The following is a 13,513-nucleotide window of genomic DNA, read 5'->3' as shown; positions in this document are numbered from 1 at the left end:
CAAAATGGCTCTTACCAGGACTGGAGTGCTATGAGCTTTCATTCATGACTACTCGGGGCTTTCCCCCAAGCTCCTACGTAGCCCAACCACGGCAATGAACAATCCTTTGGTCAGCCAGGATCAGCCTAGCAATCTTAAATCATGATCATTTTCTCTGTTTCTGTAGTGCACGCTAAGATCTGGGTAGGCAGTGGTGAATACATCAAACCCACAAGCAACCGCCTTGGAATCTTGCTTATGGTGTTACCAATGGTTCTGCACATCCTTTGGGCCATACAATATGCAGACTGCAAATTTACAAAACCTCTTTTGCAGTCTTTGAGGATTGTTCTCTAGGGTGTGTTGCTGGTTGTCAGTGGAAACAATGTAATGAATTGGAGTTTGTTTTTGAGGTTCATGTTAGCAGTAGGATGAGACAGATTTCACTACATCTCCAGCAGTGACTCATTTCTGAAATGTGGTTTTCCTGTCATTCAACACTAGGAAAACTGGATTGGAAAAACCATCATTCTCGTTCTGAGGCAGAAATGCATTAAGGAATGAATAGGCATTTCTTGGTACCATGCTTGAGATTTTAGAAATAGTTCATACAGGAAGAATTTGGGGTTGTGGTAGTGTTTGTGCCCTCTTTTTTCTTTAAGTTCAAGTCAGCCCTTGAATATAGCTGTCAGACAGCAAAGGAAAAGCTTACTTTCTACCAATCTTGATTGTCTGGATAGGATTATTCCACAAATTAGCTGTCTCAAAGCTTATCCTCCTTTGATTTGTGCTTAATGTGAAGACCAGATCTTAGCTGAATTCCGCCTCAAGAAAAAAATAAGGCTCAGAGCAGGCAAACCAAGGCACTGGGAAATGGGCAGACTGTAAACATGCTCATACTCAGGGATCTTGCAGGGTACACAGCATTCTGGGGAATTTCTATATTGAAGCACCAGTTCTACAGGAACTAACTAAAAATCTTTTGCTATATTAAATTGTTTCAGCATACAGCACTACTGTAGACCAGTTGTATAACGGGATTTCTCCCATTGTGGCTATGGGGGGAGGAGGGAAAGCAAGTTTACTTACCGTAAACGGGGGTATCTCCTTAGACAGCAGGATGAATTTAGCCAAGACATGTGGGTGACATCAGATGGCACCGAACGGACCGGTCTCTCCTAATTTTTCTCTACTGTTATGTTGGCTAAAATTGGCAGAAGGGATATCTCCAGAAATAGAAGTGATTAAAAGCAAAGTAAAGATACCTAGAAGAGAGTTGTTCAGCTCCAGTCAAGAGAGAATGGATAGCAACACACCACTCCTTAATTTGGGGGACAGTTTCTCTGAGTTGGTCTCCAAAGATATTTTCTCTGGAACAGGGCAATTTGTAATACACATCCTTTCACAGTCTGTTGGCTCTCAACCAAGCTATCCAGCGTGCTCCAATGGCCACTTCCAAAGATCTGGCTGTGATGTTAAATAATTCATATATGGAGAAGTTGACGCTCATACTCTTCTGCATCCAGAATAGCCTTCTGATAGCTCACCCAATCTCCGTCCAGAGACTAACAGCTTCTCAATGCAATCATGTACCATGTAGAATTGGTGGGCTGCAATCCAGGCATTCAGCATCAAGCAGAGAAACATCTTCTTCCCAACCTATCAAACAGTCTAGGATCCTTGCCAGATAGGAAGCTGGAGAAAATCCTAGTCTTCATTGCCCATTTCAGCACTGATTTCTCTACTACTAACTGGTGTGGTAGCTGAACTACCCCAACCCTGAAATTGCTAACTCTCTAAGTTCCAGTTTCCTGGCTACTGGGGGAAACTATGCCAGATTCTTCCACTTTCTTGTTTGAACATCCCATAGGATCGAGTGCACCAGGATTGTTGCAGGCTCGGACCGAGTTTCCAGGATCTGGAGAAAAAACAAAGATTTTGGAGCGGAGATCTTTCTCCTTGAAGATGTTGACTTCCAATACCTTACCCAATTTCTCCAAGAATTTTGAATATGATAGGTCTTCTGTTGGTGAAAAGTATTCCAGTGGATCACAGGGAATCCCTGTAGACCCTTCTTCAGACTCAAGAGGTGAGGAAACACTAACCCAGGACATCAGTGATGATGGACACTATCAAAGCAGTCATCTCAGAGGGGACTATTTGCTGGGGAATGCTCCACAACAGTGGTGTCTAAAGCTCCTCCCTCTAACTGGCTAGTCTCTGCAGCGAGGGACAGTTAGGGCTAGATTCTGCCCCCGTGACTTCTGATGGGAGCTCCCAAGGTGAGGAGACAAGAGGGACTCTCCTTTGAGGGATCAAATCCACACTCTGGACAAGAAAGGTTGAAAGGTATCCTCATCACTAGCAAGGCAAAAAAGTCTTCACCCAATTCATCTACCAGGTCTATGTGCTGCTGTGACCTCTGACCAGGAGTTAGGGGAGAGACATCTTCTTCCAGACCAGTATAGGTTCATCTTCTTGAGAAGCTCCCACTGAAATCAAGGGGGGGAGGAAGGGGGCCCCCTCCTAGGTCAACTGAACTGGTAGAGGCATGGAAATCAGAGGCACCACGGAGCGTATCAGATCTAGTGTCTCCAGGTGAAGTCCTTGTTCAAGAAGCCTAGATGGAGATACAGCTCTCAAGAAGGCAGGAGGTTAAGTATAGTGAATCCCTTTTAGGGCCTCTTGCTAATCATTCCCTGTCTCGAATACACTGATGGAGCAGGGGTTCAATTCTCCAACTGCACCAGGGCCTGGAGCATTGAAGGATCTCGTGCTGAACTATTGTGTTGAGTGAATCGAGGCCCGAAGCACCAAATGTATCAATGACACCTATGGACAGTGCAGCAATGGCACCAGGCCCTGATGTATTGACAACAGAGGGTGTGTTCATGGAACAGATTCTGACCCTCAGCGTCAACGGCACCAACTGTGCCACCAACTCTAACACATGGTGTTTCTTCTTCTTATGCATCCAGTGCCACAGAGCCTGCAAAGGGTTTACAGACCCTTGGCTCACAGCACTTCTGCTCGTTTCTCAACACTGGTGGAGTGGCGGATCTGGAGACCTGCTCCACAAACAGGGAATCTCTGCTCAATACAGTATGGAAGAAGCCAGCGAAGGCCCCACTCCAAGAGGAGAAAGGTCTCCAGCTTTTTACCAATTTGCAAAGTTCCAACATCTTTCAAGGCCCTATTTCTGTAGGGCCTCAGTAACATCCGACTGCAGTCATTAAAACATTAGCCGCTGGGATAAAGCCTTCTTAGAGCCAGATATAACTTACTACTTTGTTTTCTTTTATTTGCCAGTGCTGTTGAGGGATTGCTGATGCAGCAAGGTAACTGAAAGAGGAGAGAGAACATGTCGGTGCAGGAGCTTGGATAAGAAAAGACAGAGGTTCACGAGGCAGCACCTGCATGGGAACTCCCATCCAAGCTCTGTAGAGCAAAGGTCCTAAGAGCTAGGAGAGAAAGGTCCACTCAGCACTGACTGATAACCGCACCCACGCTTGTTGATGAAGAATGTTCCATATATCTGATTCTATACGGTAGATACACTTCTACAGTTTACATGGGAAGGGCAACTGTCAGAGGTCTGCAAGCCAAATTTCAAGGGGAAATTCCTCTTGAAGTTTCTATTTGAAAATCTACTGGTGGGTCCATGCTGCAGGGAATACTTAATCCACATACTTTGCAAGTACAAAGTACAGCTACAGAGTATCTATTTGGAAGTAAGTTTAGTTAACAGTATCAAGCACTGACCAGCCTTTAATCTGTGCCCTGCACGTTTTGGAGTTTGCTATCAGACTCCAGGAGGGAGTGTCTTGCAGCTAGCATTCTTGCGTGTTATTGAGTGTGTTCTATATAGTCTGTTTCTTGGCCAGGCAGAAGCCAGCTCAGATTAGCTGAAGTTATTTCTTACCTGCCTCTGGCTATGCTTCTTGCTGGTTCACTGATGAATGTTTCTGAATGTGCTCTGGAATTTCTGCCTCAGCCTCTGGTTATCCTGCCTGCTTGTATTTCCATGTTCCTGGTCGCAGTTTGATTTTGACTCTGCTTTTCCTAGCAGACTTCTTCTCGATAAACTAACACTGCACAGAATCCTTGAACTTTGTTTTTGCTACTTGGTAGTTGGCTCTGAGCCAGGGCTGGTGCAAGGATATTAGGCGCCCTAGGCGAACCTGCCGCCTTGTCGTCCCCCCTCCCCCAGTCACACCACAACCCGGTCTTGGCCCTGACTCCTACCTCATTCTCAGCCATCGAATCTCTACTTCTCTTTGCCACAAGCAGAATAGGATCCACTCACAGCCCCACATGGCTGCTCTCCGGCCGCCCCCTAATGGTCTGTTGCCTAATAGGATGTGCTGACCCTGCTCTGAGCCAGCTGGGAAACTGAAGAGTCCCATACCTAGTGGCTGCCCAAGTCTCAGCGAGAAACTTAATAGGATGAGCACAACAGAAGTATAAATTAGAAGAACTTCCGATATTCAAATTCTACTGAAACTCTGCTATCTTAGGGGACATCATTTTCCCTCCTTATGTCACAAGTTTACCAAGCTGTTCCTGTAAGGTTGTTCCCCAAGTGCTTATGCAAACTAAGTGCCAGAGATATGCTTCCAGCCCAGATTACAAGCCCAAAGGTGGCAGCTTGAATGCATCTGAAATATTAAAAGACAGCTACCACAGATTCTTTCAAGGCTATTATAATGCAATACTTCTGATAAGAAGCTGAGATTTTGGAAGCCATATACATTCCAAAAATCAGTCCTTTTAGGTTTTTCAACATGGTGCTGCAACAGAACTTGGCTTCTGATTTTGCTGTGTTCCTGCCATGCAGCTCCACCTATGAACTCCACATCTAAACACACCACTCCTAAGCTTGCAAATGTAAATGGTATTTGTTACTTGCAAGTACAGCTGCGGCTCCTCCACAGGCCTTCACTGTCTCCTCTCCACTATAGTCTAAGCCAAGGCTTCCCAAACCTGTCCTGGGGACCCCACAGCCAGGCGGGTTTTCAGGACATCCACAATGAATATGCATGAGGTACATTTGCCTACCATGGAGACTCAGTATATGCAAATTTATGCATATTCATTGTGGGTATCCTGAAAACCCGCCTGGCTGTTGGGGGTCCCAGGACAGGTTTGGGAAGCCCTGGTCTATGCTCTTGTTGAGGTGCGTAGGGCAATCCTGGGTTCGGATCAGTTAAACAGTTTGGGGGGGGGGGGGCATACAAGGTTGAGACTAGGATAAAAGGCTAAAAACAAGTAAAACATACGCATTCAGGTTTTTAGAAGAACGTTCGAGGGTTACCACAAGATTTTTTTTTTTTTTTTTAAAGCTGTTAAAAAAGATCAGTTTATATAACTGATAGTTGTCATTTTGAATACTTTCTATGGAAAGAGATTATGGCAGTATCTTTAAAGAAAAAAAAAAACATAACAACCCTTTAACCCAGCCCACCCTTTTGTAAAGCATGCGGAAAAACATTAAGAAAAAAAACCTGCTACATACATTCAGATATTAGACCTGCTTGCCCTTTACCCTCTAATCCTTTGGCTGCTTCTTTTGTTGACTTTGAGGAAGGGTTATTCTGTTTTCAACACTTCACGAGTCACGTAATGCAACTGATATTAGAACAAGAAATTCTCTCTTGGACTTTTCTCAACTCCATTTAAAATGCAAGAAGATCTATAAACAGCATACCAGCTGAAAGACAACCTGCTGGGGCCACCAAGGTATTTCAGGGTTCTGCCGGTGTTAATAACTACGTGAGCTTCTCTTCACTTAGTGACAGCAAGAAAAGAAAACCTTCAGCATCCCAGTTATCAGACTAATTCTGCAACGCATTTTACAGCCCGATTTATAAAGACTTCTCCCAATCCGTACCCAACTCAATATAAACTTTTTGTTAATAAGGCCTATAGGGAAGCAGCATGTGCACAGACCCGTGATGCCATAAGTCGATTGTCAAACACAACCTCCCATCTTGCTGCATCAAAAAAAAAAAAAAAAAACTTAAAAAAGGCAGAACCTGCGGGAAAGAGGCTAAGCAGAAAAGAAGGCAGCACAGGGGCTGCCAAGGCTCGACATTCACTCGGGGCCCCTTCCCTCCGCAGCTGCCCCAGATGACTCTGGGCCTCCCAAGTGACGTCACTTCCAGGTAAGGAGAGGCCCACTGAGGGCAGCAGGCTGCCACCGAACGGGGTGAGCCAAAGCAATTGCCACAAGGGACCCTAAAGGCCCAGAGAAATCAGATAACTGCGAGTCACAGCCCTGAAGAGAACTGCACATAGAACAAGTAAGGTTATCTAATGCTGATGTTTGTACAGAAGTTTGGATTTAATTTGCTTATACTTTGTTTTCAATTTGAGAAATTCCACCAAGTTTCTTGCTCAGACTAGAGGAACCCTAAAACACAAAGGTTTGTGAATAAAAACAGCAGTGATACGCCAGCGAAAGCACAGACAACTGCCAGAGAAAACAAGTAGAAATACACATGGTAAACAGCCTTGGTTCTATTTCTCTGCACTTTTAGCTAGAAATGAGATGCCCGGGCTGAATTGTATTTACACTGTATGTTGCCTCAATGAGGGTACTTACATTTTAGGAATTTCTGATGACCCAAATGCTTTGTCTTCCCACTGCCCCCCTCCCTCCAGCTTACAATCAATGTCCTACCCATATATTTCTTTGCCTCAAAGCTCCCCCACTCACCTTATCTCAGAGAAGGGCAAAAAAAACAAGTGTAAAGGGGAAAAAAATGGCTCGGTTAGGGCTCTTCAGTTTGGTAAACAGAATATCAGAACATAATGCAGGCTAAGCTGAATCACACCAAAGGAGGGGAGATATTAGTGGTACAGAACAAATTAACACAGGCCAGTTATTTACTCTTAAACAATAGTAGAACTAGAAGACATTCCATTAAACTAATTAGTAGCAAACAAAATTTAAACTAGCGTGGCTTAATGCTTTTCCACCTAGATTTATAGAAGGTGTGTGTGTGAGGGGATACAGGCAAGGTGTTTGCTTATGGGGGAGGATACATACAGCTGTGGTGTTTGGGGATATGAGGTTATGTATATTGGGCAGGAGAGAGCTGTGTGTAGCAGTGAGGTGCATCGGGAGGGATAGATGTATGAAGGAAGGTTCTGTGGGAGGGAGGAACTTGTGGAGGGGACCTGTGGTGTGTTTTTATGGGTTTGACTGTTTTTGTAGGCAGAAAATATTAGGGATGTGCAGACAAAAAGTTTATGTTCATAAGTCCATAAGTCGAAAGGGGGGGGGTCAATTTCGGTCAATATGGATATATGTAGAATTCCATAAGTTGAGTCTATGTCCATACGTGCACCGATTCCCTAAATAAAAATTTAAACCCCTCACCCTCCTTAATCCCCCCCCAAGACTTACCAAAACTCCCTGGTGGTCCAGCGGAGAGTCAGGACGCCATTTCTGTATTCCTTTGCGAGGAGCACGTGATGTCGGCGTCACGTCGGAGTGACGCGGACGTCACGTGATTCCCCGCGCGTTCGCTCCGGGACACAACCGGACCTCTTGGCCAGCTTAGGGGGGGCCTCCTGACCCCCCCAAGCTGGCCAAAAGTTCCGGTTGTGTCCAACGAGGGTCCCGGAGCGAACGCGTCACTCCGACGTGACGCCGACGTCACGTGCTCCTCGCAAAGGAATACAGAAATGGCGTCCTGACTCTCCGCTGGACCACCAGGGAGTTTTGGTAAGTCTTGGGGGGGGGGATTAAGGAGGGTGAGGGGTTTAAATTTTTATTTAGGATCAACAATCGCGATTTCCAACGTATTCAACATAGCTATGTTGAATAAGTTGGAAATCCGATTGTTTTCGCCTCATCACTTTTTTAAGTTAAAAAAAAAAAATTACGTTGCGTTTTACATATGCGTTCAAAACGAATGCACACCCCTAGAAAATATGGTTGATTTTGGGTAGGGGCTGTAGGTGAGTGATGGCTTGTGTGGGGGTATCTATTTTAGGGGATTAACTGAAAGGTGGGAAGGAAGTGAATGGGAAGAAGGGATGCTTCTTGGACTGGTGCTTTTCAATATATATATATATATATATATATATATATATAAATGATCTGGAAAGGAATATGACGAGTGAGGTTATCAAATTTGCAGATGATACAAAATTATTCAGAGTACTTAAATCACAAGCGGATTGTGATACATTACAAGAGGACCTTGCAAGACTGGAAGATTGGGCATCCAAATGGCAGATGAAATTTAAATGTGGACAAGTGCGAGGTGTTGCATAGAGGGAAAAATAACCCTTGCTGTAGTTACACGATGTTAGGTTCCATATTAGGAGCTACCACCCAGGAAAACGAACTAAGCATCAAAGTGGATAATACTTTGAAATCATCGGCTCAGTGTGCTGCAGCAGTCAAAAAAGCAAACAGAATGTTAGGAATTATTAGAAAGGAAATGGTTAATAAATCAGAAAATGTCATAATGCCTCTGTATCGGTCCATGGTGAGACCACACCTTGAATACTGTGTACAATTCTGGTCGCCGCATCTCAAAAAAGATATTGTTGTGATGGAGAAGGTACAGAGAAGGGCGACCAAAACGATAAAGGGAATGGAACAGCTCCCCTATGAGGAAAGGCTGAAGAGGTTAGGGCTGTTCAGCTTAGAGAAGGCTGAGGGGGGATATGATAGAGGTCTTTAACATGACAGGTCTTGAACGAGTAGATGTGAATCGGTTATTTACACTTTCAGATAATTATCTTCTATTATAATAGAAGGACTAGGGGGAATTCCATGAAGTTAGCAAGTAGCACATTTAAGACTAATCAGAGAAAATTATTTTTCACTCCACGCACAATTAAGCTCTGGAATTTGTTACCTGAGGATGTGGTTAGTGCAGTTAGTGTAGCTGGTTCAAAAAAGGTTTGAATAAGTTCTTGGAGGAGAAGTCCATTAACTGCTATTAATCAAGTTTACTTAGGGAATAGCCCCTGCTATTAATTGCATCAGTGGCATGGGATCTTCTTAGTGGTTGGGTAATTGCCAGGTTCTTGTGGCCTGGTTTGGCCTCTGTTGGAAACAGGATGCTGGGCTTGATGGACCCTTGGTCTGACCCAGCATGGCAATTTCTTATGTTCTTAAGGAAAAGTAAATGCTTTTGTCATACACAAGTACAGAACGGGTCTCAGCTCTGTGCCAGTGTCAATATACTGTTTATGTGAGCTAATAATATCTTTCCATTGGTAAAAAAAATGAAGATACAAATTAGACCTTTTGCCTGTAAAGTTTTTTTTTTAATCCTTATTCTTCTTAATGTTTCTATTTGTCATCTATTTTGAAATATTTTAAAAAGTATGGTATACTCAAATCAATCATACCAGTATTTCTTTTTTTAGGAATGGTGGTATTTCTGTTTTTACATTACTGCACTGCATGAGTCAGGCTTGTAGTGGTTTCCAGTTTAGTTTTTTTTGTCTACAACTATTTATACTTTATGGCCTTTTCATTCCAATTGGTGAGGATCTGTCCTGCATTTGTGACCAAGGGGATCGATGCAATAAAATTTGCAGAAAGCTGACTTTTCAGCGCCCGCTTTTTTAGCCCATGCATGGTGCCCACAAGGGGGGCGCCATGCAATAAACAGATTAGGGGGTCGCGCTAGCAAGGAGGCGCTAGGGTCTCTAGCACGACCTTGCTAACTCAACCCCATGGTTACCGGCGGTCTGCCGGTTATGAACACCAATGCAGATATACTCGGCGTCTGTTTTCATTACTGCAGCCGGCCGGTTATGAAAACTGATGCTGAGCATATAGGTGTCGGTCTTCAAAGTGGCCTGCAGTTTGTTTTTTTTAACTTTAAATAAAGTACAGAAAAGCAGTTCTTTCTGCTTTTCTTTACTTTTTTTCAGTGCACTCCGCCATTAACGCCTGCTCCAGGCAGGCATTAATATCTGAGCAATAAATATGCGTCTCAGACACACATTTATTTTTTTGCATTTGGAGTGAATGAGTAATAGCCTCATTCACATGCATTTGCAGGTGATGAGTGCTAACTCATTCACTCCGCGTTGGACGCTTGTTAAATAGGCACTAATCCCCCTTTTGCATTAGGGGGTGGATTAGCGCCTATTTAACCCACGTCCGACAGCGGGTTAAACAATGCGCTCCGCTGAGCGAACTGTATTGCATCCACCCCACAGTGAGGTAGTCTGCTGGTCAAGAAAATGCCTTGAATCTCTTGGGTTGATTGTTTTGCTGATTTGGTAAAGGCTAGGATCCACGACTGAAGGGGCTTCTCAGGTGCTAAAAATGATGGTGCTTAAGCCCGTTGGATGCTGAAATACCTGCAGCCTGGGCATGGTGGATAACTTGTAATGTGGCCTCAGAACAAAAAAAAAAGGTTTGCCTATCCCTGCTCTAGCCTTCATTATATACATGACTTCGCCAATACGTCGGCGGCTCCAGGACCCAGAGCGTCGCACGAGGCAGCACAGGTACTTAGTGCGGGCATTGCACAAGCTACCTTTCCCGCCAAAATACGCAGTCTTTTCCTTCCATAAGCCAGCCAGCAAGCGACCCCCCCCCGAAAAAAACCGTTCCCTCTGTATATATCTCGTATGAATTATGGGCACATGATGAACACGTTCTCTTTCACACGCAAGCCGAGCCCAAAGTTCAACGTCTGGCATATTTCATCCCGCGCTAACGCACCACCTCTGCGCGGGCTTCGTTTCCTTGCTGTTGCTCCTCCTCTGGCATGTTTTATGAATGACTCCAGCACTCCGCTCCCAGCAGTAATGTCTCGAGAGCAGCGCGGGAACCGCCGCGGCCCCGCATTGATCGTTCCCTGGCCTAGCGCGGCCAGGATGCTCCCCACCCCTTTCCATCTCCGGCCTCGCAAAATACAACCACACAGAATAGAACACAAAGCTCTCCCATCGCCGACTAAAGGCGGCTCAAGGAGGAGCAAGGCAGGGCCCGCCGGTAGTCACACACTGACAAACAGGGCTGGAGGAGAGTCAGCGCGCGCCCGCCCCCCCCTCCCCCCTTCCCGTAAATCGGTAGCTGCCACCCCCGGCCGCCCCATTCCCGTAAATCGGCAGCTGCCACCCCCGGGCTCCTGGGGCAGCGATCTCCCGGCTCCCGCCCAGGCCGCTGACGATTTCACAGCACATCCGGCAAACCTCCACCTCCTTCCACCAGCCCCATCGGGAAGCAGCGGCAGAGGCTGCGCCTCCCGTGGCAGGAGGAAGGGTGAGAGAGAGAGAGAGGAGGCGGCGGCTCCTCCTCCTCCTCCTCTTCCCTCCTTTCAGCGGCGTGTTTCATGCTCCCATACAATCCTGCGTGCGAGAGAGCGATCGGTCGCTCAAGGTGACTTCTTCTGTTTAGGTTTAAAAAAAAAAAAAAAAACAAAAACCAAAAAGACTCGCATACGTCAGCTAAGGACGCCACCCCGCACCCGGTTGCGTGTGCGCCGTCTCCTTACCTGGCATCGGCAGACGATGTCGGCGTCCTGGGCCAGCAGATCCACCACTTTCCCTTTCCCTTCGTCGCCCCACTGCGCTCCGAGGACCACGGTCACCCGGTTGCCCACCTGCCCGGGGGCGGCGCAGCAGCCGTTGGCGAGCCTGCCGGCCGGGCCCGCGGAGCCGTTCTCGGAGGACATGACGGTAGCGGTGGCCGCGGCTGCAGACGTCCTGCTCTCTCTCACGCCCGGACACACACACACACACAAAAAAAGAGCTCCCTCCTTCCTCCTTCCCTCTCTCCTCCTCCTCCTGCTCCGGAAAAGTCACTCGCTCGGCTTCAATAGAAATGACAAAAAAAAAAAAAAACCCCGCACGGAGGAGGAAATAGAGCGGGGGGGATACTGCCGCCTGCCGGCCCGCGGCACTTTCGCTGCACTTCCGAAACCTCGGGCCTTAACGCGGGGCGCTCACTCCTTGCCGGCCCTGCCTTTTGTTTTATTTGGTTTATTTAATGTAAGTTAAAGTATGTGTATGTGCGGCCGCCGGAAATTACATCTGTTTAAAGAAAAGCAGGCAGGGACATGGTGCTTGTAAAAGGGAGTTATGGCTGTGTGTGAAGAGGTGAATGCATGGATTGAGGTGGGAGTTGGTACGTCGGTGTCTGTATGTTTTGAATGGAGGTGTACTTGCGGTGACGGCTATTATTTGCTCTATAGTCCGCCTTTCTGTACCATTCTTCGCGGGCTGTGTCAACTATTTTCCCGCTCTCTGTGGGTGGGGGAGGGGTGCTTGTGTGACTTTGGAAGTGACTGGGGAGGGGGCTTTGAAGGTGCCTTTTCGGGTTATCCCCATCCTTCACCACCTGCTTCAGTTGTTGCCTCAGTCTCTCTGCCTGTTTTGCTCTGTAAGGACATTTAGAATGAAATATTTAGCAGCTTGTACTGCAGGGGCCGATGCAATATAGTGGACTCAACCTAGCGCCCAGCTTGCCGTGCAGTTGGCTGGGCGTTTTGGACGCACTACAATAACTCCCCATGCAATAATAGGATTAGCGTGCCCAAAACACATGTCCAAACTATTGCATAGCTAATAGCACTCATTGGTTGTAAATGCCATGTAGATGAGGCTATTAGCTATTATCCCCAATGCAAAAAAATCACTGTGTGCCCGATGCACAAGTTTTAACATGCAAAATTTAATGCCAGCTCCGCAGCTGGCATTAAGTCACATGCTCCAAGCCGCCACAAAAAAGCTATTCACAAACCAACCTCCTTCCCTATGTAAAATATACTCCAACACCCACTGTACAAGGGGAACCCTTGTTCGGTGATTTTGTGCAGTAGCTATGCTAAAGGACAACCACTTTGTAATTGTCCCTATTTATAGCCACATATTTTACTCTTTATTGTTCACTCTTTATGTCCATTTTTTCTTTTTTATTTCTTTTTAATTATTTTACTTCTCCCTGGCTGCTTATCCGACCCGCCTGGGCAGGTGGATCCGAACCCGTGAGAAGCAGTAAGGGCGGCAGCCTAGATAAGTACATTATAAAAGAAAAAAAGAAAAAACTGATAATCGGGTCGGATAAGCAGCCAGGGAGAAGTAAATAAGAAAAAAGAAAGAAAAAAGAAAAAATGGACATAAAGAGTGAACCTACTTTGGATTTTTCAACGAAGCCAAGGATTGAACTTTGATTCTCAAGAATTTTAATCAACACTAAGTGTTGCTTTCACATTGAAGTATGATTTATGAAAAATAACCATTGGAACAGTAGCCCCTGAGGCAGCTCCTGCATGAGCAAAACTCAGCCAGAGTCGGGCATATTCCAATAAAGAATCCCTTGATATACCGATCACTACCGTTTGTTCTGCTTTCCAGCATCATTGATCGGCTTACACTTTGCTTTTTGGGTCCTTGAAGTACAGAATGCAGAAAACCTCATGCTATTCAAATGTACAGATTCCTCACAATTCAATAGTGTTGCGTTCCTGGCTGCTCTACGCTCTCACTCCACCCTCTCTACCTCTGTGGCGACTCCCTCCAGGTCTGATGGACGGCTTGCTGC

General features: G+C 45.9%; 1 protein-coding gene across 1 annotated transcript in view; it reads right to left on the bottom strand.

The window, feature by feature from the left end:
• Positions 1 to 11,759, bottom strand: part of ADSS (adenylosuccinate synthase) — a 211,258-nt gene extending 199,499 nt beyond the window's left edge. Inside the window, 1 exon segment of the mRNA XM_029593957.1 lies at positions 11,466 to 11,759. Within this exon segment, the coding sequence (XP_029449817.1) occupies positions 11,466 to 11,645 (180 nt within the window). The 5' untranslated portion in view covers positions 11,646 to 11,759.
• Between the last annotated feature and the right edge of the window lie 1,754 nt (positions 11,760 to 13,513).

Source organism: Rhinatrema bivittatum, chromosome 3 (genome assembly GCF_901001135.1).
Source record: "Rhinatrema bivittatum chromosome 3, aRhiBiv1.1, whole genome shotgun sequence".
NCBI lineage: Eukaryota > Metazoa > Chordata > Amphibia > Gymnophiona > Rhinatrematidae > Rhinatrema > Rhinatrema bivittatum.
This window is presented reverse-complemented; position numbering and strand designations above follow the sequence as displayed.